The sequence below is a fragment of the Chaetodon auriga genome, chromosome 19 (genome assembly GCF_051107435.1).
Source record: "Chaetodon auriga isolate fChaAug3 chromosome 19, fChaAug3.hap1, whole genome shotgun sequence".
NCBI lineage: Eukaryota > Metazoa > Chordata > Actinopteri > Chaetodontiformes > Chaetodontidae > Chaetodon > Chaetodon auriga.
The window spans coordinates 17,065,382-17,093,306 of record NC_135092.1 but is presented as its reverse complement, the minus strand read 5'-3'; the positions used below and the strand labels follow the sequence as shown (position 1 = coordinate 17,093,306).

General features: G+C 42.8%; 2 protein-coding genes across 2 annotated transcripts; one reads left to right on the top strand and one right to left on the bottom strand.

Moving 5' to 3' along the window:
* The first annotated feature begins 9 nt into the window (after positions 1-9).
* ntrk2b (neurotrophic tyrosine kinase, receptor, type 2b) lies at positions 10-17,124 on the top strand. The gene is made up of 16 exons (XM_076757719.1): positions 10-1,063; positions 3,043-3,117; positions 3,212-3,283; positions 3,371-3,439; positions 3,523-3,674; positions 3,833-3,969; positions 5,716-5,848; positions 6,260-6,607; positions 6,979-7,013; positions 7,302-7,401; positions 8,320-8,508; positions 9,069-9,199; positions 9,340-9,512; positions 10,684-10,924; positions 13,119-13,277; positions 13,807-17,124. The coding sequence occupies exons 1-16, from the start codon at positions 867-869 to the stop codon at positions 13,990-13,992; spliced, it is 2,397 nt and encodes a 798-aa protein (XP_076613834.1). The 5' UTR covers positions 10-866; the 3' UTR covers positions 13,993-17,124.
* A 1,755-nt stretch (positions 17,125-18,879) lies between these two features.
* On the bottom strand, positions 18,880-27,485 carry kcmf1 (potassium channel modulatory factor 1). Its single transcript, XM_076758981.1, has 7 exons — positions 27,267-27,485; positions 25,191-25,358; positions 24,804-24,943; positions 22,376-22,477; positions 22,058-22,241; positions 21,533-21,827; positions 18,880-20,460 (listed from the first exon to the last, which is right to left on the bottom strand). Exons 1-7 carry the CDS (start codon positions 27,280-27,282, stop codon positions 20,196-20,198), a joined length of 1,170 nt encoding a protein of 389 aa, XP_076615096.1. The 5' UTR covers positions 27,283-27,485; the 3' UTR covers positions 18,880-20,195.
* Positions 27,486-27,925: the final 440 nt, after the last annotated feature.

Below are 27,925 nucleotides of genomic sequence, written 5' to 3'. Positions count from 1 at the left end.
TTGGGGGGGGGGGGGGGGGGGGGGGCGCTGCTTTCATCCAATGCATGGCTTCAGAGTAACTACAACACAAGAGTTTACATCCATATTGTTGTTGTGCCCACCACAAACAGCTGGCTTTTGACCCACAGCTGGCCGCTCGTGCAGCCTAATGAGACTGCAGCATCTGGTCTTTCACGATTTGCTGCGCGATGAAAATTTCTCCAACAAATTCCTGTAAATACAACTTGTCAGAAATACATCTCCGGGGATTCATCGCAAGCATCTCCCCAGTAAACCCAATCCCGGCGATGGCTGGGGGGAGACGCGCTCGTCCTCGGCGATAATCGATAGACGCATGCAGGTAGCCTTCCTCCCTACACACGCAGCATCACCACGCATCCTTACTCCACTGTGCAGTCTCTCTTATTTTCCTCCCCATCACCACACATACGACAAATCGCTCTTGGGGGCCCTGCCTATTGATCTCTAAACATCTGGAACACCTCATATTTGTTTTACAAGGCTGAGGCGAACAGGCTGTGCCCGCGATAGAGGAGTGAGACAGCAGCGGCGGCGGCAGCGGCGGCGGCGGCAGCACCAGGACGGACCACTTGACACCTTGCTTCACGACATCGATATGCAGTAGTGTGATACCAGCTCTGCGGAGACGGGAAGGCCAGTCCATGGCATCTTGATATTAAAACCGTGGGCTCTGCGCATTCCTCACCGACGGCGTAGTCTCTCTCTCTCTCTCCCTTTTTTTTCTTTCCTGCGGAGTCGAAAGGATTAACTTGGCCAGATAAAGGCGGCGAGGGAGGAAATCTTAACCATAATTCAATTTGACCAGATTCTGTTTGGGGGATTCGTGGGATATCATTGGACCTGCGATGGACTCCAGCGCGGGGGAATATGGCATGGCTCGTCTTGGATTGTTTTTGGTTTTGATGGGGCTGTGGAGATTTAGCGATGCTTGCCCCGCATCCTGCACTTGCAGCATCTCAAGGATTGTTTGTATTGATTCTGTACCAGGGATCGAGGATTTCCCTGTCCTCACGTTAGATGACATGGAAAACATCACCGAGATGTAAGTGTATGAAAATGATCGTGCAGACAGCTTATGAACTTATTAGGATGCAATGCGTAAAGAACTACCTTCGATCGTAGGTCGCAATAATACCCAAGGGCTCGGATTGTAATAATAATAAAGATAATAACATCAGCAGCAACATTAATAACAGCAGGCCTGATATTATTCCCCCCTTGTGGATCAAAGATCAACAGAGATCTGCCTCCTGCGCTTCATGTCAAACACGAAATGTGTCATTTTATTCTCAGATGGGTTTGTCAGATCATGTAGCCTAGTATATGTGTGCGTGCGCGTGCATGTGTGCATGTGTGGCGGAGATGGAGGTTGCGCGTGCCACTAACGACGACGGTGTGTGTGTGTGTGTGTGTGTGTGTGTGTGTGTGTGTGTGTGTGTGAATGCGTAATGGTGGTGAGAGTGCGCGTCAGGCTTATTTGGATTAGTCGGTGTTTCCTTTACAAAACAGCTCCAGAGGTAGTGATGGAGTAAATGTTTAGGCCCAACGCAGCCTCGGAGGTGTTAATTCGGCTTTTGGGCGGCGGTGTGAAATAGCCTCAATATTTCAAAATCACCACATTGTTGCCGGATCACACATGAGATCACGTCAGTTGTATACAGCCGGCAGTAGTTATGTAGCCTTATCTGCGTCAGTGTGTAGGCTTGTGTCGGAGTGTACCTGCTACAACCCTGCACAAGTAGCCTATACAACTGCATGGCATCCACTGGAGGATGGAGGGGAGACTGGGGCTGAGTTTCCTGAGGCAGACAGGCTGGAACTAGGTGTCACATAGCCACCATGAGTGTAGTTTACTACAGGCGTCTGCTGTAGTGGGATCAAAACATTTCCTCTTTTTGCAAATGAAACAAGTCTAAACCTCGTGAGTGTCCCTCAGTGTGCCTGGAGGGACTTCTCTTAGTGAGTGAAATGTGCAGTTTTGACAAACAAATTCATCAGGTTTACCTTTGAAGCTTAAAAGACAAAAACTGTTGGTCTTCTAAACCTCTAACATGAATTTAAACATTCCTGTGCCCCATCTGTAATCCCTGAGAGCGAAGACAAAACTCCTGAGGCAGATCTTTAAAGATACTTTAACTTGTAATTTATCGCAGCTTTGTGTCTTTAAAGGTGTGATCCACGTGTGGACAAAAGTGTCCTCCCAACTCCAAAATTCCCACCAAACTGCAAATTGGTTCACAGGTTTTTAAACACATGCAGGGCGACACGAGACAACAGCTAAATCTGAGCTGCTAATATTTTCTGACGCTGTGAAAGGTTTGTTTACTCCAGCTTTGTGCTGTCGTCGTCATGTGAAGTGTCCTTCTCTTCAGTGATATGCCTATAATTTCCAAACATTTCTGCTTTGCACTATCGCACCCTAGAAAATTAGTTTAGCCATAAAGATAATTTAAAAAATGATTTCTAGTTGCTTTTTTAATGAATCAAGGTGTACTGATTGTTGACTGTCTCTTGCCAAGATGGCAGATACTTATTAGATATTTTATTATGCATCTTCAGTGGGAGTTGCAGCATCATTAATCCATAAAAAGAAGATGTGTTTTAATTTGAATTAAAAGCCTATATTATCACTGTATGTCCAGCCAGAAATACAACTAATATGAACAATATCAGCCACCGTACAGGACGTAACGTCTGTCCCTCCAGTGTGAAAATGCATGCGTTTGCACTGGTTCACATTTTATTGACAGTCACATCTGCTGCAGATCAAATTCCCTCAGTAAAGGAATGTGACAGCTGTGTGGGCAGTTTACATGAAATTTAGCTCACTGTGTCTTCCAAAATGAAAAAAAAGGGTCATAAAAGACACAAACACGACAGATTCTGTGGTTTCACACTGTCGTTGTGACACTGTGGAGTCTCACAAACATAGGCGCTACCTTCAGGCTTTACATTAAATGACTGCATGATTTTGCTAATAGCCAGTGTCATAACAGGTTGTCCTCTCATATTTGTTCACAGCTACATCACTAATCAAAACAGACTGTTTGACATCAATGACAACAGTCTGAGGCACTACATAAACCTCAGAAACCTGTAAGTATCACGCATGCAGTGTGTTCTCAGCGTTTTTACATGGAATCACAACACGTTCAGCTCACTGATGACTCTGCACGTTAACGTCCAACAGAACAGTGATGAGGACAAGACTGACGTCTATCTCATCAGACGCATTTTACAACAATACAAGACTTCAATATGTGTAAGAGGCATTTTAAAGACCCCCTTTAGTCATTTCATCGATGCTGCATGAGAAGCTTCGTTCTGATTGTTTTTCTTGTCTTTGTAGAAATCTCAGAGACAATAACCTATCGACGCTGTCATGGAGAACATTTCAGAACTTTAACTCCACGTACCCGTAAGTGTCGCAGCACATCGAACTGTCAGTTTTGTGAAACCAAACATGGCGAGTGTCTCACGCGCTGTGTTTTTGTTTTCTAGGCTCCTCCTGGCCGGAAACCCTCTGGATTGTGTTTGTGAGAACTTGTGGATCAAAATGAGGCTCCTGGAAGAAGCCGATGGCCAAGACCTGAAATGCACAGACGACAGAGGGGAGTCAAAGACCTTCACCACGCTCACTCCACCAGACTGCGGTAATGTGACACCACGTTATAATAAGCAACGCCGGGGATCTGATATTGAACATTTTGAAAGACAGGAAAGAGAGGTCGAAACAAAGACGGAAAGAAATCTGTAAGCAAATCGATGTGAAGTCACATGTTCAGTTTTCCTGTTTGCTCGTCTCTCGCAGTGGTTCCCAAAGTGGAGGTCACCCCGAAAACCGTGACAGAGATGCAGGGGGGTGATGTGAAGGCTGTGTGCAGGGCCTCGGGCTCCCCTCTTCCTGAGATCCTGTGGAACCTTGATATGCTGTCTACCCACCACGAGGTGAGCCGGTCCGCCACACAGCTTCCTGTTTAAACCTGGTCCATCACCCTGAGCTCCTGATTTTTTATTTATTTATTTTTTTAACTCTCTGAGTGGAGTGGGAAACATGAGACAATCCTGGGAAATGGGTTGAAAATATTACTTATGAGAGGAGCTCACGTTTCAAAGCTCCCTCTGTGAGCTAGAATAGGATGAAGGTCATGATGGAGATGTAGACTTGAGTCTCGCTCGAGTAAAGGATACGTTTGGTGATATTCTATATTTCTTTTTTATCACCAACAAATCTGCTGCTAAAAAGTTGCTCTCATCGTGTGAGCCCTGTTTCACTGGGTGACCTGATCCTTCAGCGGTAGATGTAGACGTAGTGGTAGAAGTACTTAGATTTTTTACTTAAGTCAAAGTTGCAGTACGCTGTTATAAGTAAAAGTCCTTGAGTAACAGTACAAAAGTATTACCATCAAAATATACTTGTAAAATAGTACTAATTGTGCAGAATGGCCCATTTAGAGTAGTAAATATTACATGGATTATTGGTGCATTAATGTGGCTTTAATGTTGCAGCTGGTAAGGATGAAGTTAGGTTTAAGTACTTTATGTACTGCTGGGCAGCCTGTGAATATCCCCCTGGGGATCAATAAAGATTTATCTTACCTTTGATAATGCATCATAATTTATTTATTGATTTATAGTATTTTGTCTGAACCCGCAAAGTAACTGGTGACTAAAGTTATCAAATAAATCTAGTGGAGTACAATAAAGGGACAGTATTTCCCTCTGAAGTATTGAGTTGTATTGTAGGGGAACAGAAGTATAAAGTACCTCAGAATTGTACTTCAGCACACTACAAAGCACAGTAGTTGAGTAAATGTACTTAGTTACTTTCCGCCACTGTGTTCCTTCATCACATTCATCCCTTTTGTTTTTAGTGAAGTTAAATGTGTGCACTCAACTGGAAATGTGGTTTTTGTGGAGATTTAAATCTACACCAGGAACCAATGAACAGCAGGAGGGGTCGTCATAAAGAGACGGACACACGTTGTTGGTCTGTTCGTAGGATCAGCTGATAATAAGAAAAATAGAGAGTATGACTTATCCTCAGTCTCAATATGTGGCATTATCAGCCAAATTTACTAAATTTAAAAGTACACATTGTGCAGTAAAGTAGTCCCTGTCAGTGTTTTCCTCTTATATATTATAGTACATGTTGTATTTTACTGCTGCAGAGGTTGAGCTAATTTTAACTACTTTATACACTGTTGGCTCATTTAATCTACAGCAATGCATCATATTCTATAAGAGCATCATATGTTTGTAGTGTGGCCGCCCTGAGAGAACCACGTATCTGTAAAAAGTCAACTTTTCATGAGCTCAGAAAACTGTTTTCAGGTCTGCGATGATACACTTTCCTGCAAATCCAAGAGAGGCTTTAAATAGTCTATTCATCTTAGGAAGCAGCAGAATTTTCTGAACGCACAACAAATCACCAAATGTGGAGATACGTGGTTTTCACTGGACAGGAAAGGTATGAACAATTATAATCTGAAAAGTAACGAGTGAGACAAATGCCGTGAAGTAAAGAACCGATATTTAGAAGTAGTAGAAATATGAAGTTGCATGATACAGAAATACTCAAGTGAAGTACAAGTACCTTAAATTTGTATTTAAATGTACTTAGTAACATTCCTAGGTCAGCATCACAGGAACACATAGAGCCGTGCAGAGTGAATAATAAGGCTGTGTTTACAGATTGATCCGTCGGATACGGAGAGCAGCCTCACCCTGTCAGACCTGTCTCCTGATGATAACGGCAGGGTGATCATATGCAGCGCCGAGAACATGGTCGGTCAGACGGAGGCCACCCTGCAGCTCAATATTCTCTGTAAGGACTCCTTTTCTGCTCTCACCCACTGTAAATGTTAACCAACTATAGCATACGTCTAATTTCCCCTCATGATCTTTTAAATGCTTTTCCTCGACTTTGTTATTTCCAGTGGAAGCGCAAGGCTCCTCAGTTTGTTATCATTACTGTCTCTTGGCAAATCTTATTGACTCTCCATGTTTCCTGTCCATAACTCTTCCTCCTGTGAAGCTCCTCATGCCTCACTATGCTCCTCTGCTTGTTCAGCGCCACTTTTCTCCTCTTCCATGTTTTCCTGATGTCAGCGTTCACATGTTGCATCTCCTTTTTTTAAGCCCGTAAATGTTGCTTTTCCTACCGGTTTGTACTCCTGCTGTTGTATTTTCCTGCCATCCCGTTATTACTCTTCCTCTGCTGTTGCCTCCGTGTCAGTTGCCCCCACCATCCAGCAGCTGCTGGCGCCAGAGCTGGACCACCACTGGTGCATCCCCTTCAGCGTGACGGGGAACCCCAAGCCGGAGCTGCAGTGGTACCACGAGAACCTGCCCCTCAAGGAGCAGGACTTCATCCGCACCATGATCCACCTGTCCACCGAGAGCGAGTACCACGGCTGCCTGCAGCTGGTCAACCCCACGCACATCCACAACGGCGTGTACAGGCTGGTGGCGAAGAACAAGTACGGCCGGGACGAGAAGAAGGTCTCAGCGCAGTTCATCGACCCGCCCTACATCGACCACACAGGTGTTAATACGCTCTTTTTTCAGCTTCATTCAGTGAGACGTCAGCTGTTTACAACCGCTAACCTACAGATTCTATTTTTCCTTCTCAGCAGAAGATCCCTTCTACTACTGTAAGTAATGATTCAGCTGTATTAAACAATGGTTGTCCTTGCTAGCTTGGTAATAACTGTAAACACAGTTAAAGTGAACTCTTACATGATCTGTTTCTCCTCCCATGGCCTGTTCCTCCTCCTCCTCCTCCTCCTCCTCCTGCTGCTGCTGCTGCTGCCCAGACACTACTGGTGGGTGTTTGACACATTATAAATAACGTGACACTCATCGTCAACTCCTTGCACTTAATAACTGTTAGCTGTTGATTATTTTCAAATGTTCTGACCAGTATTTTAATTTGATTTTATTTTATTTTTTCAGAATCGCCGCTCCCTCCTCTGGATGACAGCGTTGCAGTAAGTGATCTTCATCACTCTGGACTGTTTAACACAGTGCTTCCCAAACATTTGGCTTGTGTAAATTTCTTTTCTTGTTGTGTTCATATTGTTTTTAAAAAGTCCAAAATGCCTAAAATTATCTGGTAATTCAGAAGAAAAAAGAGCAAAGTTTAGAGAAAATGTATCGTAAATCGTTAATTACCTCATGACTTTTATTGGGACCGCAGATTGGGAACCACTGATCTAAAGGGCGCCATTGTTCACATTTATGTCTCAATCAGCCTGTTTTTGTTGTTGTCTTTTCAGGTGTATGTAGTCGTGGGAATCGCAGGAGTTGCCTTAACTGGCTGCGTTCTGATGGTCATCATTCTGAAATATGGCAGAAACTCCAAGTTTGGTATTAAAGGTGAAGTACATTTCTTCTATTTCAACATTTTGGCAAATGCACTTATTTGATGTCTTGCCTGAAGTTAGACGGGAACATAGATTCCACTCCCATATGTGTGAGCTGGTTAGCTTAGCTTAGCACAAAGGCTGGAAACAGGGGGAAAAGCTAGCGTGGCTCTGTCATACATTGAAAATTTTTTTCCAGTCTTTGTGCTAAGCTTCAGCATAGAAAAACTATTCCTTGAACAGCTGATAAATGCTTTATAACAAACGATAATGTAACATGTTATCGTTTAATATAAGACACTTTTAAGCTTATGATTATTTTGTTGCATAAAATGTAACAGTTTTTTATTTGATTTGTTAATAATCAGAAATCCTCACATGGAGCATCTATAACTAATCACTTAATTAAAACTTGATGGCGCTGTACAACAAAGCTGTGTTTTAACACATTTATTAAGTATTTATACACATGTTTAAAAGTGTTACATTTCTTCATAAATGTGATCGAAGCTCATGAGAACATTATGTATAATAAACCTGCGGTACAGTATGTTATCAATCATTCATCAGCTGTTTGTGCACACTTACAGATGCTTCATAAGAGGAGTAAGAAGAGACAAACACATTAATAAGCACTCAAAATGTCCTTATATCTGCTATAAGTACATTAAGCCATTAATGGAGTGTTTATATGTCACTTTTAGAAGATAAACAGGTTGCTGTTTCCACTGTCAGTGTCTTATTTTGGTCTCGTGTTGACTTAGGATGACACCTACCTTCTGATGACTTACTGTCATCATGTACAACATGTACTTACAAGTCTGTCTACCTCCTCTTCCTCCTCCTCTGCCTCCTCTACGACCACCATGCTTCTTTCCTTTCGACTCGGCTCCTCTCTCTCCTCTCCGCCTCCTCCTCTGTGGATCCCTAGGCTCCTCCTCAGTCATCAGTAATGACGATGACTCTGCCAGCCCTCTTCATCACGTCTCCAATGGCAACAACACCCCGTCGTCCTCTGAGATGGGTCCAGACGCAGTGATCATTGGGATGACAAAGATTCCTGTCATTGAGAACCCACAGTACTTCCGTAACTCCGGCAGCATGCTGAAATCTGACACGTGTGAGTTACCGCCTCGCTCTGCAAATGACTGGTAACCTGGACCTTTTCTGATAAATCCATACAGGGGTCACTGCCCGACGCCATATTTACTGTCGGCATCGTGAGAGCGACTCCTGCTCTGCGGGGCAGCTGGACAGTCAGCCTATAGATGATGATCGGCTTGTTTACAGAAGGCTCAACTCAGCAGAATCGGCCTGAGTGTCGTTCTCTCTCAGACACACGCGCATGTGGTTTATTACACTGTGGAGGAACTTTAATTAGTGTTGAATCTATTTGTCAACTGGCTGAAAAATAATAATTATTACCAAGCAAAAATGCCAAACATTTGCTAGTTTTAGTTTTGTGTAGATTTGTGACTTTTGGTCATTTTAATTTATTGTAAATATCTCAGTTTCGGACTGTTCATCATGTAAATTGTGATTTCATATAGATTATATAGATTTATTTATTGCCAAATCAAAGAAACCAATAATCAAAATAATTATCTAATTTGACCTGCATCATTATAACTGTCTAAAAATCAGTGATTTTTTGAGTGATTGTCTCTGTCTGTGTTAAAGTTGTCCAGCACATCAAGAGACACAACATTGTGCTGAAGCGGGAGCTCGGAGAAGGAGCCTTTGGGAAGGTGTTTCTGGCCGAGTGCTACAACCTGACACCAGACCAGGAGAAGCTCCACGTGGCAGTCAAGGTACAGATCAGGAAGCCGTTCGCTCGACTAATCAATGCACTTGTCCTTCAGGTCGTGAACTGTAGTGACTAGATGTACGGTCTTGTCGATAGCGCTCCTCTTCACGGCCCCTTTGTCTTTGTGCCTTTGCCTTTCGTCAGACTCTGAAGGAGGCCAACGAGAGCGGCCGAGCGGACTTCTACAGAGAGGCCGAGCTTCTCACCAACCTGCAGCACGAGCACATCGTCACCTTCTACGGGGTGTGTGTAGAGAGCGACCCGCTCATCATGGTGTTTGAATACATGAAACATGGTGACCTAAACAAGTTCCTCAGGTAGGTTCATTCTGACTTCTAAAAGTACTGAGATGAGTCTCTCAACATTTTGGGATATTTGTACTTCTTGATGAGATTTCAATGAGAAGATTGACACCTGTCTCATGTCTGTGCATTCAGTATGTGGCTACAGCAAGCAGCCAATTAGCTTAGCTTAGCATGAAGACTGGAAACAGGTAGCACGGCTCCATTAAAAGATTAAGAAAACAGAAGGTGTACCAGCACTTCTGGTGCTTGTTTGTTTAATAAAGTTGTGTTTTACGGGGATTATGTGTCAGACTATTTCTTGGCTGGGAGCTGTGACTTCCTGTTGCCACCATGAAGTTGCCAAGCAGCCAGCGAAGACTACAGGAAATCACCGCTCTTGGCCACGAAATAGTCAATAATCTACCATAAAACCACACGTACACATTAAACAACCAAGATTGAACGTGTTATCTTTGGAGGTGATGATAGACAGATTTGTTAGGCTACCTGATTCCCCCTGTTTCCAGTCCTTACGCTAAGATAAGCTAATTGCCCTCTGGCACCAGCTTCATATTTAGCACTGACTTTCAGGTATTTCATTCATTGGATTTGTAGTTCCATCTGGTTATGTAATCTATAAATTATTTTATGGTTATGGATAATATACAGCTAAAATCAGTTAATAGGTTAGCCATTTAAAAGAAAATTACATTTTTAAGAAAAATTGCCGAAAATTGAGCAGTTCCAGCTTCTCAGATGTGAATATTCGGCGGTTATCTAAGTCGTATATATGATAATAAACTGAGTGTCACAAAACTTGACTTTTGAAGATGTCGTCTTCGGCTCTGGGATAATTTCTGTCATAATTTCCCGGAGCCAAAACAGTCCAAAACCCCAAGACATTGAGTTTACAATCATATATGAGAAAGAAAAGCATCAAATTCATGGCAAACTGAGGAGTTGGAACCAGTGAATGTTTGTTATTTTTGCTGAAAAATTGCTAAAAATGACGAATCTATTGTCAGAGCAGTTGCAGATGATCCTCTAATTGTTTCAGCCCTGAATAATTTCCGTGAAATTTACTCATTTTTATCACAATGTAATGATAGAGATCCCAGCCCTAGTCAAAGGGCACATTTCATGCATCATATTTTCTAAACTGGTACGACTGATTGAAGCTCTAATGAAGTGTTTCTGGGTGCAGGTCCCATGGCCCTGATGCAGTGCTAATGGCAGACGGTCAACACAGTATCCTGGTGGAGCTCACCCAGTCCCAGATGCTGCACATTGCCCAACAGATTGCTGCTGGCATGGTCTACCTGGCCTCTCAGCACTTTGTGCACAGAGACTTGGCAACCAGGAACTGCCTGGTAGGAGAAAACCTGCTGGTCAAGATAGGAGACTTTGGCATGTCCAGAGACGTTTACAGCACAGACTACTACAGAGTGAGTCCAAAGAGCTTTTGATTATTGTCCCTGCTCTCACCCCGTCTTGCCCCCAGTCTCTTACTCACACAGATGCACACACACACACACACACACACACACACACACACACACACACACACACACACACACGCATGCACATTCCTCTGATATACACACAGAAATATGGAAATGTAGCCACATAGTCTCAAATATGTAATTAGAATTTTATTCCAGTTTTGGCCTGAAATAACTGTGTAGCTGCAGAAATGACAATTTTAACCAGAGGTATTTTATCTATTTTTAATACCATTTAAATGCAAATTCTATAATCTGCATAAAATTACTCCTTCCATGGTAATAAAGGCCAACAGTGCAAAAATGCATCAGCAGTTCTTCTTTTTCCCTGGGCAAGGAGTTAATACTTCCCTTCACTCTACATGACCGGCATCATATTAAACCACAGAGGAGTTACAGTGCATGACCCAGTGATGGTCGTGAGCAGAGTACACTTTGATGCTACAATACAGACGAAAAAAAAAAAGAAGAAGAAAAATGTTGAGGAAGGGATGGAGTTATTTTACTCCCTCACCCTTCAGTGTCTCAGGTCCCAGCTTCTTGCGTCCCACAGCGCCCTCTGCTGCCCGAAGTGAAGTCAGAAATCTAAACTGGCTCAAAAAACATCATCTCAGAGATGTGTTTTTGCCTGCATCAGATAAGAGCACCATAAAGAGGGCCTGTCACCAGCTCCTGATATAAAACATTTTTATCAAAGCGAAAGCAAAGGCATGAGCGCAGCTAACAATATGAGGCTGTCTTATCTGCTATAATGCTGCTACAATAAATTAGATCAACCGAGTAAATCTCGACATTTAGTTTAGAGAATAAAACTAAAATTATATAGAAAGAAATTTGTGCAAAGACTGTGAAATAATGATGCAACTAAAATATGTTATTGTTCATCCATGTGAGCAGATTCTTCATGAAGTGCTTATAGGCTCAAAGTAGTTTCTTCGTTTGAGCCTCTCAGGTGCCGTACTTGGTATAAACCTGGTGCAGCGGCTCAGATATCATACATTTAATAACTGATTGATGGTGGATATGAGTTCATGTAGGTGAGGAGATGGACGTGAAAGGACAGAAGTGCAGTGAGGGTGATTGGATAAAAGGGAAGAGACGAAGAGAGGTGAAATGCATTTAGTAGACAGGAAATAACTGATGGAAGACGACAGGAAGACGCTGATTGGATAAAAGCTTGTGAAGGAATACCAGGCGTGTTACAGGAATGCCAGAAGGGCTAAATTTAATTGCTCGCTATGAAAGATACACTCGGTTGCCAGTTTATTAGGTACAAGCAGCTAAAGCTAATGCGGCGTAGCACAACAGTCCTGCACTAAATCCGACCTGCATGAAGGATACAATGTTCAGTTTTTGGTGAAACTGTTTCAGAGAGGTGTTGGGTGAAGGATGCAGTTTGTGGTGCTGTTTAACTGTATTGTGTTATACCAACAGGTATTTAAATGAATACAAATAAATAATAAGAAATACAATATAGTTATATATGCAGGAACATTATAACCATCATGAATGTGGGTTTGTTGCAGGGCTGCTGACTTAGTTTTGGCTAGCTGTTGCTCATAAACTGGAAACTGAGAGTATTTCCAGTTGTGGCACTGGCTAGTTTTACGTTTTAATATGACATCACAAACATATTACAATATAATGTTGTCCACTAACAAGGCTGCAGCCATGCTAGTATGCAAGCTGTGCTTTGAGCTAAATGCTAATGTCAGCATGCTGATGTTTCCACGTATAATGTTTATCAGGTTCAACATCTTAGTTTAGCTGGTTAGCATGCTAACATTTGCTAATTACCACTTAAAACAAAGCAGAGCTGAGGCTAATGTGGATGTTTTGCAGGTATTTGCCCATAAACCAGCACTGGACAAATGAAAAATCTGATTATGATCACCAATGTTATTAGAATTTATCCTCAGTGGACCTTAAATATCAGTTAAATAGCCGTCAATATATTTCACTTAAAACCACAAAGGTATTTCAGTATGAACCAAAGCAGTGGGACGACCAGCCGACACTGTCATCAGACCTGCCTCACATGTGGCTAAAAACAGTCCAGTAAAGTACAGTGAGTCTAACCTGCAGCTTTAAGCTGGTGGTGTTGGTTTCTGATGGAGACTCTCTCTCGTCTCTGCAGGTGGGCGGTCACACGATGCTGCCAATCCGCTGGATGCCCCCAGAGAGCATCATGTACCGGCGGTTCACCACAGAGAGCGATGTGTGGAGCCTCGGCGTGGTGCTGTGGGAAATCTTCACCTACGGGAAGCAGCCCTGGTACCAGCTCTCCAACAATGAGGTCAGAGTCACGCTGAGGGTTGACAGTATGTTAGTCAAACTGTGCTCACAGAGACGCCTTAAAGCACACACATGTTCTTCATGACCTACACTTAAACACACACACATTCCTCCCGATGGTCTATATTTGGAAACGTAACATGAGAAACACATAAAAAACACTCTGATCAATCCAAACTTTTAACTGTTTGAAGCAAAGATTTAAAATTTACAGAGCGAGGCCACTTTGAGAAACACGCATGGAAGTTTAACTATAAACGTTACTGAAAAAAAATGTATTTTCCTCCTATCTAATGTAATATTTACCTTATCAATTATCTATTAACATTGACTGATGGGGGCGTTTATGTTTGAGTTTCAGGCACTTTCATACTTAGAAGTGCCAACTTTGATCAATCGGAGTTTCCCACACAGTCGAAATTATGATTTGGATGTTGATATGAAGACTGTTTGTAAGTCGTAAACTTGGATTTCTGATAGCTAACATGACTTCTGCATGCATACGTGCATTGTGGCCCTGTATCCTGCAGGTGATCGAGTGCATCACCCAGGGCCGCGTGCTGCAGCGGCCCCGCACCTGTCCTAAAGAGGTGTACGACCTGATGCTGGGCTGCTGGCAGAGGGAGCCCTACATGAGGCTGAACATCAAGGAGATCCACAGCATGCTCCAGAGCCTGGCCAAGGCCTCGCCGGTGTACCTGGACATACTGGGCTGATGCACCTGTATGTACTGTGCGCGCGTGTGTGTGTGTGTGTGTGCTGGGTATGTGGACGCGTGGCGGTGTGTGTCTGCGTGCACGTGACGAGACGGAGAGCAGAGGAGGAAAGGAGGGTGGTGCGAGTGTGTGAGCGCCTGTGTGCAGTACCCGGCTGTAAATGTCACTGTAAATGCCGTCGTCCCCGTCCTCATCACATCGAGAAAAGCCTTAAACTTTGAGTGATTTCCTTTTGCTTTTTGCTTTTCTTTAATCCATTCGCAGACGTTACTGAGGCATGCTTCACAAACAGAAACCAAAATGCATACAGGATTATGTAACTTTACCCCGACCGTCGACACTCCTCTATGTTAAAGGCATAAAAATAAAAGAAGCCCGATGGTCAGAAACATCGATTACTGGGTTGTTCTGTCTTCATCGCATCTGATAATCACTCTGTTCCATAGTTGCTGGGAGCCATCAAAGGGAAAACAATGTGTCTCCACGATGGACAGTGTACGGACACAACTTTGTAGATAGAGCTTTGTCTTCTTTGTCACACAGAGCGACACATTCTGCAGGACGATAAAATGACCCATGAAGCCACAGCTTTTTTTTCTTTTATATGTCACAGACTATTTTAATATTTGTAGGATTTCTAAATGTTGACGCTGTTTTCATACCGAGCTCTTTGATTTGGTTTTTGAGTTGTCGACAGAAACTTTTGGCTTGTTTGAATTTTAAACCTGCACGTAGGTTTAACAGCAGCAGTGTGGAGCCCATATAGATTCTTCTAGATGCCTGAGTCTGTTATATATAACCTGCTCCAGTCCGCTGAAGGACTTCCTGATGTAAAATCAATGTTGAGGTTGTAAAACACAAGGGCATACAGCGTTTGACACCTTTTTTTTTTTTTTTTTTTTAAATAACGTGGTCATGGTTTGTCATGTTTTATGTAAATATCTGTCATCTGTACGAACAGAGTGGTGTTTGAAACGTTGTTGGAGCGCTCAGCTCGTCTCACAACCTTTTCAGTTGACGTATCTAAAGCACAGAGAGAACGAGGACCCCGGCGGTGTTGAGCTGTGCCTAAAAAAAAAAAGAAAAGAAAAAAAAAGATGAGCACAGTTTTTGTTTTTTGTTTTGTTATTATTTTTTTTTTTTTGTCATTCACCAGCAATGCCATTTAGCAAATCGTTGTTGTTCGGTGGCCCATATCTGTAAGCGGCGTGGTTTATCTTCAGAGGCAGGTTTCCAGGTGTTGTGATGGGATCGTGTTCAGGGTTTGACAAGAGAAGATGAACTTGTGGAGTCATCTTCAGTTTTTTTTGGTTTGTTTTTTTTGTTTTTTTTGCCTTTTTCTGAGGGGATTGGCGTTTGGATGCCGTTTACTGTGCACTGATGGAGGCTGAACATACTGAGGATCTATTTTTTTTTGTTTGTTTCCAGCACTTTGCTTCTGTATGTACTGAAGTTGTTCATGTTATTTATTCACATTACAAGAGTGTACTTTGAGGATTTGATCTTTAATTGTACATAGCAGGCTAAGAGACTGCAGTTTAAAGGATTAATTCAGAGTCTGATTGGCCCTAAAGTGTCCCAGGGGTGCTTTCATCTCTCTGAGGGGCCCCAGTCAGCCGGGTGGAGACTGAGGCAGCTCCTCACCTCGTCGCCGGCAAAGCACACATGTACAGGCTGAGGACCTCGATGCTTGGAAATGATTTCAAAAAGGCATTCGTGAAAGTTTTCCTGAGATCTCAGAGAGGCCAAATTCTTAAAGCGAGTGCGGCGGCGCGAGCGTCCGGAACAAACCTCTACATTAACGTTTGCAAAAGCAGCAGCTTCATGAACACGGAGGCATAAAGCAGTACGGCTCTCTGCTGAGACAATAAGTTATGTTAAGTGCACTTTGTAGCGTTAACTTAACCCCCGAATGCACAACCTGAGCGGCTGTGCTCAGCACTCTCCGCCTCGACCTCAACTGCACTTAATGAGGAAAAAAAAAAAAAAAAAAATGTCGCCCTTGCTTTGCTGAAGCAAGTCCTAAACTCTGACACAGCGTCCTTGATGAAAATGTCCCTCTATGTTTTTATTACAGCGTTTGTCAGTTCTGTATAATAGTCACGTGTCTGCTGTACATACCTCGCTGTCCATTCTGTACAGTTCTGATATTTGTCTATATCAATAGTAGGCTATGTTTAATAGTATAATCTGTTTTAAGCAGGTATCATGTCAAAACTGTGTGACATCTATTGAAGACAACGTGTTATGGGCCACTGGCAATACATATTATATGTAAATACGATTTTATTTGTGCTACATTGTATAATTTCTTTGTGCTCGTTCATAATACCGGTGAGAATACAATCCTTTTTTTGGCAACTTTTGATCTGCAGAGGACTTTATTTGAACAATGTGTTTTGTTTTGTTTTTTTCTCTGATGAAAAAAGAAAAGAAAAATGATCTCCTCTTTCCTCTCCACTGTGATGGGGAGCTTACGCAGAGGCTGTTTGAGATGCTGTCTGTCTGCAGGAGGACCATAGACTCTGGATCTGATTAACACATCAGGATCTCTCCTTGCCGACGGGCGTCCAAGCAGACGTGTGGCCCGGTGGCGAGGAGGTCAAAGGTCGCCTCTTGGCCCAACGCCCCGCCGCTCAACCTCTGACTGACTGTAGCCTATCTTGATCCTCTTTCAGATGAATAACTGTGACTTTGCATCATGAATAGTATATTATTTTGAATGTAATCTAGAAGGGTCGGGACCTTTTTTGAATGTAATCTATCTCGAGGGGAGGGGGGGTCGAGGATTTTTTTTGTAAATATATGGTAAAAGAAAAAAAGATTACAGTTTTCATTCCTGTGCAGATAACAAATTTTACTTACTGTGTGAATACAAAGAGAGAGAAGTGTGTGCGTTCGTGTGTGTGAGACCGATGTCTCCCAGATGTGGACATCTGTATGCAAGTGTGTGTGTGAGTGCGTGCGTGCGTGTGTGTGTGCGCGCTCTCCTGGCAGATTTAATCCTGCTTTAATCAGCCAGTTCTATCAATCAATTCAATGCTTTGTGCATCATGTGAGTAGCTTATCCACAATTAATGGAAATGTTCCTTGTGATACTGTGCATTTAATAAAGGTGGTATGTCTTACAGTACGCCTCGAGCCCTCGCCACTCTTTACGTCTGCACATGCACAACTCAGAGGAGAAGTTTTTGGGGGGAATCTGTTGGTTAGCTTGGGCAGATATGTAATTTTGCACAGGATATTTTCACAGACTTTTGTGAATATTTAAAATAGTTAAAAACATTGAAAAACAGTGCTGTGTGAAATGATGATTGACAGTTAAAATGTTGGACGAGTTAAACAGTCTAATTTTAGCTATTTTGAACAAGACTGCAACTAATGATTATTTTCATTACGGATTAATGTGCTGATGATTTTATCCATTAATCGGTTGTTTGATTTGTAAAAGTTCAATTATTTCAAAGAAAAGCAGCAAATGCTCATATTTCAAAAGCTGGAGCCATGAAATGTTTACGCAAGAAAAATGTCTGAAACAATTATCAAATAGGCAGCAATTCATTTTTGGGGCTAATTGCTTCAGCTCTGTCTAGAACAACCAATAAAGCTGTCAAATACAAGTAGTAATTTAAAAAAAAAAAAAAAAAAAAGTAAAAAGTGGAGTTTCCCTCTAAAATGAAATGTAGTCGAGTACAGCATCAAAAGAAAAGACTCAAGTATTGTAGAAGTACCTCAAATTAGTACTAATGTGTACTTGTGTGACTCTTTGAAGGTGAATCTGGAGATTTTCTTAACTTTTCATGCATTTTCCACCCAGAGAGCTGATTTATTAGCTTTATAAAATCCACCTCACAGACCGTCACCAGTCAGCCAGTTCTCTTACAGCTCCTGAGCTGACGACTCGTCCTCTCCAGGCTGTGGACAGTCTGGACAGTCTGTCTGCGAAGGTGTGATTGACATTTAATCCCTGTTACACCGTTGCTTTCGGTGGTGGGCTACTTTAAAAAGAATCCAACATGTGTCATGAAAGCTATCCCACAGGCACCATTTGTTTCTAACAATAACTACTGAGGAGTGACAGGGACAGCTGCCTTAAAGGGCCTCACTCACACACACACACAGACCAGTGGTTACAGCTTTTTAACTCTTCTTATGACACTATATCACATTATATCGTCTCACAGCTGGAACAAACACGTTTAGACTGAAGAATTCTTCACATAACTTACCTCTGAGCAGTGCAGCGTTAGCGCTGATGACGGTCTCTGGGTCAACCCATCAAGGACGTCCTCCTTCACAGTTGTAGGTCACGTCTTTCATTGGGGAGGAGGGGGTCACCTACTGTCCTCTGAGGGACGCTCCAGTGTGTCTGCTGCAGGAGGAATAAATACAACGAGCCCCCTTTTGTCTCTCTTTCATTAACACCACTGCTGACGACTGAATCCTGCTCAGCTGAGTACACAAATGTTATTGCTTTTCTGGTTTGATCACACTGACCGCAGGACGTGTCTGCTTTCATGAACTTATAAACATATGAACATTTACTGTTTATAACGCACCATGAGGTCTTAAACAGATATATCTTCCATTTTTTCTACATTAATGTACAGTAGCTTCCACTTCCAGCTTCCCCTGTTGTAAACAAATACATTAATAAACATTTACATGTGCTTACAATTACATTGTAGTGTGTTTTAACCCATTTATTCAATGTTTATATACCTATAAATGCTAAAAAAAAAAAGGGGGGGGGGGGTTAAAGTGTTGGAGGCTGAACAGTTGCAGATGTTCCCGTCCTCTTCAAGCAGACACGTTGAGGAAATCGTGCCAGCTGAACACAAACATGTGTGCAAACACAACAACACAAGGTGCAAGAGCGTGACGGCCTCTTGGTTTCATCAAAAGCTGTGCGCAGTTTGTATTTATTATATTCTAAATTTACATTTAAAAAAAATGTCTGCCCATGTCTTAGAACCATTATGAAAGTTAACGCACAAAGTCAATATACATCTCATTGTATTTTACATAGAGGGTCATAGTATAGGCATGAAGGTGGCATGGTTCATATCAAGGCTCAGAAGAATCAGAAAACAAACATGAATAAATAGAAAGTGCTAACCTTAGCAGAAAAAAAAAAGAAAAACAGAAAAAGAACTGCAGTGTGGAAAGTCTCAAGCTGCTGCAACCCTGCAAAGAAAATCATACAAGCCACCTAAAGCATGTGGTCTGACGCCCGGCCTGTACACGAGCAGAGTGAATGCCAGAAACCAGTGTGAACGAGCAATAGACTTACTGTGATTGGGCGTCTGTACTTATCTAGAAATCATGAAGTATACTGTGCCTAAACAGCTTATCACTAAACATCAACATCTAGGAAAAACTTGCCGTTCCTAGTATTCGTCGGACGAACGAGGCCGCCGCTCCGCCGCTGTGAGCGCAGCCGTCGACGCGTTCAGAGAAGTGCGGCGTTTCTTCCGAAGCTACTGCCGAAGCCAATCCTTTCCTCCTCAAGACACACACTCACTCAAAGAAAACCTAACAAAGTACATTGTTAGTTAAATTTCTGCATGTCAGTTTGGTAAACTACTCAGTTTTCAACGCTTAACCGTGTTTGGAGTAACCATTTAAAAACAGTTGAAAGCTTTGGGATATTTTAAAAAAAAGGCTTTAATGACAAGGTCATTAAAAGTCATGCACGCTGCAAATAACTGCATGCAGTAGTTATGGTAACCCATCCAAGCACTTTTTATTTATTAATAGTCATAAACACACACAGCAGCTTCACCAGAGGAGCCTGCGCCCTCTTGACTTTTGAATGTGGAGTATTTATACGGAGAGCCATTTGCATGTCACAGGAAGCAAAGGTCTGCCACAGCTGCCTGCAACATTTACCTGATAAAGAAAAGTTATGTGGATTGATTATCAACTTCATATATATTTTATATATATTTATATATTTCTCTTCTTTCGCTCGCTCACTCAGTTGCTATTGCGCACTCGCACACTTATCCCACTTGCTCTCATTTATTTTTGTTTACAATGTAACAAAAATGGTGACGGGCCTGAAATTACAATCACCGAAAAACAAACTCAGAAAATAGAGGAGGGAGGAGGGAGGGAGAGGCCGGGGAGGACTGCCGCTGTTTGCTGCCCATCACTGACAGCTGCAGCAGAGAGGACACAGTCTGCTCGATGCTCGGACATCAAAGAGGAGGCGGCGGAGGCTCCTTCCCCGTAGAGCTGCTCTCTCTAAGCTGGAGGTTCTCCAGCGCCACATCTAAAGGCATGATATCCACGCAGCCCATGGCTCCGAAGTCGCCGAAGTCTCGGCGCTCGTCCTCGTCGGAGGAGGAGCTCTCCTCGTGCATCAGCGTGGACAGGAGCAGCTCCTGGACGAACAGGCTGCGGTCTGCGCGCTCTCCTTCCAGAAACTGACGCTCCGCTTCGGACATCTTAGGTTCATTCAACCTGGAGGGGAAGAAGCAAACATTGAATTTGAATACATTCAGATGACACGCCGCTTCGGTTAAGATGCTTTCTTTCTAAATGCAAAGGCACAGGCGGAATGTGAGCGGGTCAGTTTCCTGCGTTAACGTCCGACCCTGAGGGGGATGTCGGGGGAAACGACGACCAGATGAGCCTGTTTGCTGACACAGTTCATTATACAACCCAACAAAACTTCAGCACTGTGGGAACAGGAGTCCTCCAAGATGGAAACTTATGAAGAGAGCAGAGGAACAGCTAATTATATCGTCAATACAACTATGAACGTCGTCCAAGCTCCCATATTGGCTTCAGCTTTTGACCTCCTGCTAGCCACAGAAAACCGTCATTACATTGTTTTCTGAAATTAAAGATCAGCTCCAATGCCTGAAAACGTGTTTACACATGTCACTTTGAAGGATAGAGCTGGTGAATGTCTTCATCTTTCTTGTCAATGAAAAGACCAAAACCAATAATGAATTCATCCTGCTGACAAGAGCTGTGTGTGAGCAGCCTGGTGGTTTACTCCTCTGTGGCATGTGCCTCTGTTGTCCACAGACTATTAAAAACACATTAGTGAGCCACAGAGTTTTACTGGCCGACATGTTGCTTCATTATGATGAACACAGACACTGGAGTTTATTTCAACTCAATCCCACAAACACCGTCCTGTTACAGTAAATACTCTCTAATGCACCAAATCCACAGCTGAAAATAGTCCCCAAAGAACGCTCCATTTTCAACCGTTCAGTTAAATTTACTGCAAATTCACGGCCTGTTTTTAAGTAGGAACCAATGAGCTTGGGACTGAAAGAGAGAAGCTGGAACTTACTCAGTGCTGACTGGACGAATAGCTGGTTTTGGTCTTTCTTGACAATAACAAAAATACAGAATATCGCCACATCAACAGAGTTTGGGCAGAATTTAAAAATATTAGAGTACATTAGCTTACATAAACAATGCATTGATCATAGATGTGCAAAATCCATTAACATCAACATCATCATCAGTTGTGCTCACTAAGTGTTGCGATGCGAACTGTAAAACCCACACTCACCGTGCTAATAGGAACTGGGAGTTGTGGGACGAGGATGAGGGGTTGCTCTCGCCCACAGTGGCAGTGTTGGCAGTTGCTGTGCTGGGTGGAGGGATGGTGGTGCCAGTGTTGCCCGGGTTGTTGCTGCGTCGTGTCGCGTGGCGGCCCGTCTCCACTTGCTGTCGCGCCGCCTGAGCCTGCTGCCGCTCCAACTGCAGCTGCATCTGGAGCTGCTGGAGCTGGGATGCTGAAGGCCCTGACGAGTTTATCTGCCCCCCCGCCGCACGCCGCACGCCTGACAGCTGAGACAACAACTCTGCAGGAGAGACAACAAGAACAGGCTTCACTGTCGGCTGTTCCTAAATAAGTCATGATTTCAAAAGACAACACACGAGATACCTGTAGGACGAGAAAGACTAAAGGAACTCCATGAGAACAATATAAAGTTACTGTCATACTAGTGAGAGATCCAGTTCTTCCCGTCTGGTTCTGGTGGAACTTTGTGAGGCACCTATGGGAGGGGTTTAACCTTGACCTGATTCTCACCTGCGATTGGGTCCATAGCTTCTCTGTTACTGGGGGTGTAAGTGGAGCTCTGTGATGAGGAGGATGAAAGTCCTCCTGTGGAGCCGCTAGTAAAGTGCATATTTGTCCGCCGTGCTCTGGGACCACCCAGTCCTCGTCCAGGGTGGAACATCCTGCGTACATGTCGAACACTGCTGGACTCATCGTGAAGGGAGCTGTTAAGGTTAAATGCAGTAATGCGACGCAACGTATGCTATCGATATTTTTTTGCACATTTAAACATTAAACATAAACACATCTTTGTGCAGACACTAAAGTGTTGGGACGCAGAAAGGATATTAAATCTCTTGGCGCCCTGTGTTCAAGTGTGAGGTGAGCTGTGAAGTCATCTGTGACGTGGTTAGGGTCTCCTCCTGGCAAGGCAGCACAAATTGGACAAATCTGAAATAAGAGAGAGAGAGACGGGTTTCTGTTTGAGGTGAATGTTCATTGGCACCATTTTTAAAGTCAAGATTGACCTTGACACCAAATTTTGTTAGCAGGCAGCATCGTACCAGGTGGCAGCCTGAGAGCAGTGACTGTACACACTCCTGAAAAGTTTGGATTACAGGACTGTCAACAAAATACACGATACAGTCAATTTAAAGAGGATGCCCCTGATTCAGCATTAGGCTTCTATAACATTGTCGCTCACAATGGGGACAGATTGCACATGAGACAAAGAGGACATTTTTACTGACTGAGCAATTCTGACTCAAGGATTCCTTAAAGAGGCACAGCCCCTGGTCTCCTGTGTGTAGTTAGTAGTATCAGAACCTCTGAAATGGACATCACATACATATAAACCGAGCAGGGCAACACTCGACAAGGTGAAATCAAACCAGAGCTTCAACAGTTGGACGATTAATTGATTGACCTAATAATTTTGAGGTTGGATACTACAGCCTCAAAGTGGACCCACCTAGCTCTCCAAAGCTAAGACTGCTAAATTGCTTTTGCTCATACTGAACTTTCAATGCACTCTTTTGAGTTGTGCCTGTACCTAATAGTAACCAGCATTACACCACCAAAGGACAGACAGCATGCTTCTGCCAGAGCAGCAGTTATCTTCAGCCTAATGCATCACTAATACTATAACAAACAACCTTATCATGCTCATAACTTACAAGTAACACTGTTATATAAATAAATTTAGTCTAAATATAAATTATCTCTGGCACTCCATGAGATTACCTCAACGTTCATTGAAAATGATGATGTACATCCCAGCGTGACCAGTGGAGGCTGTGCAGCCACCAGCCACTATCAAAGCCAAGTTCCTCTGGTAAGGACAGTTTGTAAATAACATCCCAGCGATGCCGTTTAATCGGCCAAACCAATTAATCAGTCAACCTCTAGTTCATACAGAACATTTTGCCACAAATGAGTCCATTAAGACAATTACTAGATATCACGTTCTCTTGCTCACAGAGCTTGTATCACAGCACATACACACCAGCGTCTACTGTGGATCCAATTCTCAATTTTCACCGCAGTAAATTACAATCTGTACATTAACTGCCAAATACAAACACAGCAACAGGTTACAGAAACACTTCCTCTCTAACTCGTCATGTTTCTTTCATTTTTGGTTCATCTATTAAGATGATCTAAAAGACAAGATTTTCCTTATTGTTACTGAGTCTCATGAAAAGACCAAAACCAACAATCAGCTGATTCTACTGACATGTATTGTCTGTGCCATAGTGCTCCATTGTTGTCTAAAAACTACTAAAAACACATGAATGAGCCACATTGTTGCACTGGGTGACATGTGTCTTCATTACGATGAACACAGCCACTGTACTTTATTTTGAGTCAATCCCACATACACCATCCTGCTGCTGTAAATGCTCATTAGCATAGTGTGTATTACTCCACCGATTTTAGGAAATCACTTGGCAGTTGTAAAACACAAAACTACATATTTATGGGCAGTTTTTAAACATATATTCTCAGTAGGAACATGGCCTTTGGACTGACCGCACAGACAGGTCTGGGAAGCACTGAAGTATTGAGAGATGGAGTAACTCATTGCTGATTTTGGTCTTTCATGGACTTTGTAAAAAAGTATGAAATAATTCCTGTCTTTACCATCAAAGCCCCTCACTTTTACACAGCATCAATCCCTCTGCTGTGGGATCAGCACCAGAATCCAGCATTGTCTGCACTGTAGTGACTTGGTTTGATTTGGCACAGGTGGTCAACTGGAGCACAAATACAAATAGTTGGCTCTACCTGCAGGCTACAAGGGCCACTTTTTCCCCATCACTGCTAGCGGAGCTGCTGCTGTCCAAAAGACTACTTGCTAGCCAGCCAGGCAGGTGTTAGCACTGTCAGCAGCAGCCTGACCCTCTGCCTCGCTTTGCTCAGTTTACCCAACAGTGGACAACATTCGGGGAAATCCTGCTCTGACAACAAGCAATCCATAAATGTCTTCTGCTTGTACATTCTGGGAAGTCATTTTAACTGCCTGAAATGCAGAGCGCTCAACAGCAAAGCAGACTGAACTGTAGTGATGCCAGCAGAGAGAGTTAACCAAAAAAACTATCCCTCTATCTAATGACTCCAATGTACAGTACATCATTGGAAGTATACTAGTCTGAGGAGCTGCGTACAGCACCAAATACAACATTTGAAAACACTGTGGACATTACTGATGACTGATACATAAAGTTAAAGTCTGTACATGTATGCGATGATCCCTTAATGTGTACAATGTACTCACCACCTCTGTGGAAGTCTCTGCATGTTCTGAGGTGACATGCTCCTGTAGGGACGTCTCTGTGAAGCCCATCTTGCCACAGTAAGGACAGGTGAATGACTGGGGTTGCTCTACTGAAAATGTGTCACCTCCATAATACAGGTCTGTAAGAACGCAGTAAACAGAGCAGTGGTCAATGTCAATCAATATTTTAATTAGGAATGCAAATACAGGACCCTCTGTACAAAAGTACACTCAATAAATTACATTCATTATGGCTGCAAACATGTTGAATGAGTTGTAATTACACTGTGGCTACAGTAAAGTCATAAAATATAATAGCCCTGGCGTGACACAGGTATGATTCATTTGTGTGAAAGTTTCTCTCTGGGCGTTCAGAAAGGTCCTTACCATAATCTACCCTGGTTAATATACACTGCATGGGGTGCTCTGTGGTGTGTCTTGTTGTTGTAGCTCCGCTCTCGTAGCACGATGCACACAGGTCGTAGTCGTAGCAAATTAAACACTTGAACCGTCTTCCTCTAAAGTTCCCTTTTAAACATGCATCACAGCTCACACCTGCGAAAGAGAAAAGAAGAAGATCAAGTCAAACAAGTGGGCTTGACAATAAAGTCCCAAATTCCTTATAACCGCGTCTGCAAGGCTGACTGTGACAGAGCAATCTCTATCTGTAGGCCAGTCTCACTTACATGAGCATGTGTTTTGGAGTGGCACCAACCCACAAGTGCCAGCAGTGAAGAACTTTGGCATTCCAGTGAACTTCACAAGCAAGGTCTCAAAGGCACGACTCAAACACATGACGCATCTGAAAGCTTTTCATTACAGCTTTCTGTTTCTCGTTTACACTACTTATTTACACTGTCCACGCATTTTCAGATAGCTTTTTGCTTTTGGTACATTTCTACAACTGCATGAACCAAACTGGCAAAAAAGAGAGAAAGCAGAGTGGAGCCAAACACAGCATCAGGCATAATGTCAGTCATTTCTATATTCTCCACATAGATTATTACTTTTATTATTACTATTACTGCAAATCATCAGATCAAGTATTATTGCATCTTTCTGCTTGTCCACTCTTTACAACATGATTACTCTGAAGAACTATTCAAGCACTGGCTTATAGCTCTGCAGGCACAACCAGTTATTTTCTATGAGACATCACCATTATCATTATACACAATATTCCAACTCCTGACTCACTGGCATTTCACTCACTTTGAAGGGAAAACACCTTATTTGGTAAACTTTTCATAGTAGGTGGGCAAGTATTACAGGAATTTTCTTTGTTGAGACTGATCTGATGTCTTGTAAGAAAAAGCTTCAAAATTCAAAGAGAAAATTTGCACAATTTAACCAAACCCAGGCCTGAACAAACAAATCTGCAGGCAATATGCAGTTATCAGCTGTTGGTGTTGAGAAAAGATTGAGTTATTAGTACCGCCTAAGTGGTATAATAAACTGTGTGCCTTACTCATGTGAACTTACAATCCACTTACACAAGGAATTTTGAGTCCCTGTAAAATCAGAGTGTCTTCATCTCAAAGACCTGCCTGTCCACTACCGACAATTTAACAACTTACCTTTGTTGTCCTACTTCAAACAAAGTAAAACAAGTTGTTTAAGCAGGCCCCTTGGCCCCTGGGGTTATCTAACTGTATTGTGCTCATGTTTGCATTATAGCACTCCATAGTAACTTCTAAGGAACTCTAATTAAACAGGTTAACCTCCTGTCTGGCCTGTTAAAACTAACGTTATGTGGTCACTGAAGTGAGCCAAATGTACACCACCATCTGGTTTGCTGGAAAACATGCCGTAAATTAACCTTAGCTAGCTAGTAGCCTGCCAGCTAGCTAACTTAGTGACTGGTTCATGGTCAGAGGCCTCAGACTTTCAGTCTTCTTCTTGATGACAGTGCATTCGGTATCAACATTAGGTTTTGTGACCAGACGGGACAGTATGGCGCTAACATTAGCGCTATGGGCTCTTACATTAACACGTAACCTAAAATTTAACCAAATAATTGTAGCAGCTATGTTACAGTATATCAGTGTTTAACTAATGAGGCTATGAGCGCTACTGTAAGCAACATTAAGTCGCAGCTACACCAACAGCTCCTTATGTTAGCATACATTAGCCTGCTCGCTAGCCTTAGCTAACGTAGGGTAACGCAGTACCTAGCAACGGCTAACTGCTAAGCTCCGCAATGTTGCCGTATCATTGCGAACAGGTTAAAGAAGTTACACCCCTCTGCCTCAAATTAGGATAGACGAGCGATATGTGTACACCTAAGCTGCTTATAGCAAATATGTGTATGTTGGGACAAGCATGAAAACCAGCCGCGAAAAACGCACCCCCCCTCCTCCCTCCCCTGACTTGAATAAGAAGTTAGCAGAGCTAGCTCGGGAGCTAGCTGCTCAGGTAATGTAGCCACCAACCAAGGCGCTGTGGACCTGTTTATCAACTCACCCTCATGTCGGGACATCCTACAAACAGCGGCACAGCCCCTCCTCGGGCTCCCCAGTGCGGTTACGGGGAACGATACAGTCTTTTAGATACTAAACTGGAAAAAGCCTTCACCCTCGCCTCTTTTTCGAGCAAGATGGATCCGCCAGCAGCTTACAGTTTGTTCTGCTTCCCCTCCCAGAGTGTCAGTTAACGCTATCGCTGAATGTTGCGGGTGAACACTAGGCGGCGCACTCCTACATGAAATCACTCGGGCCGGAAAGTGGATTTGGGGTTGGGGAGCCCTTTTCTTTGTCTCGCAGGACGTATCGATACCAGCAATGAGACGTTTCCAAAGAGCGTCTGATCCTTTACAAAAGCAGCAATAACACAGTTTTGAAATACTTTAAACAAGAAGGCTAATAGTCCATTGTTATCCAAGTATTATCAGTAAAATGTAATTTTTTTGTTTCAGTGGAAAGTAAAGGTACCTTTACTCAGGTACTGTGTTGAAGTAGAATTTTGAGGTGCTTGTACTATACTATTTATTTTCTGCTGCTTCATACTATGCATTGCAGTTGCAATTTGCTAGTTTTTTACTCCACTACGTTGATTTGATAACTTTATTTACTTTGATTACTTTATTAATAATACAAATAAAATCACCAAATAAACAATGATGA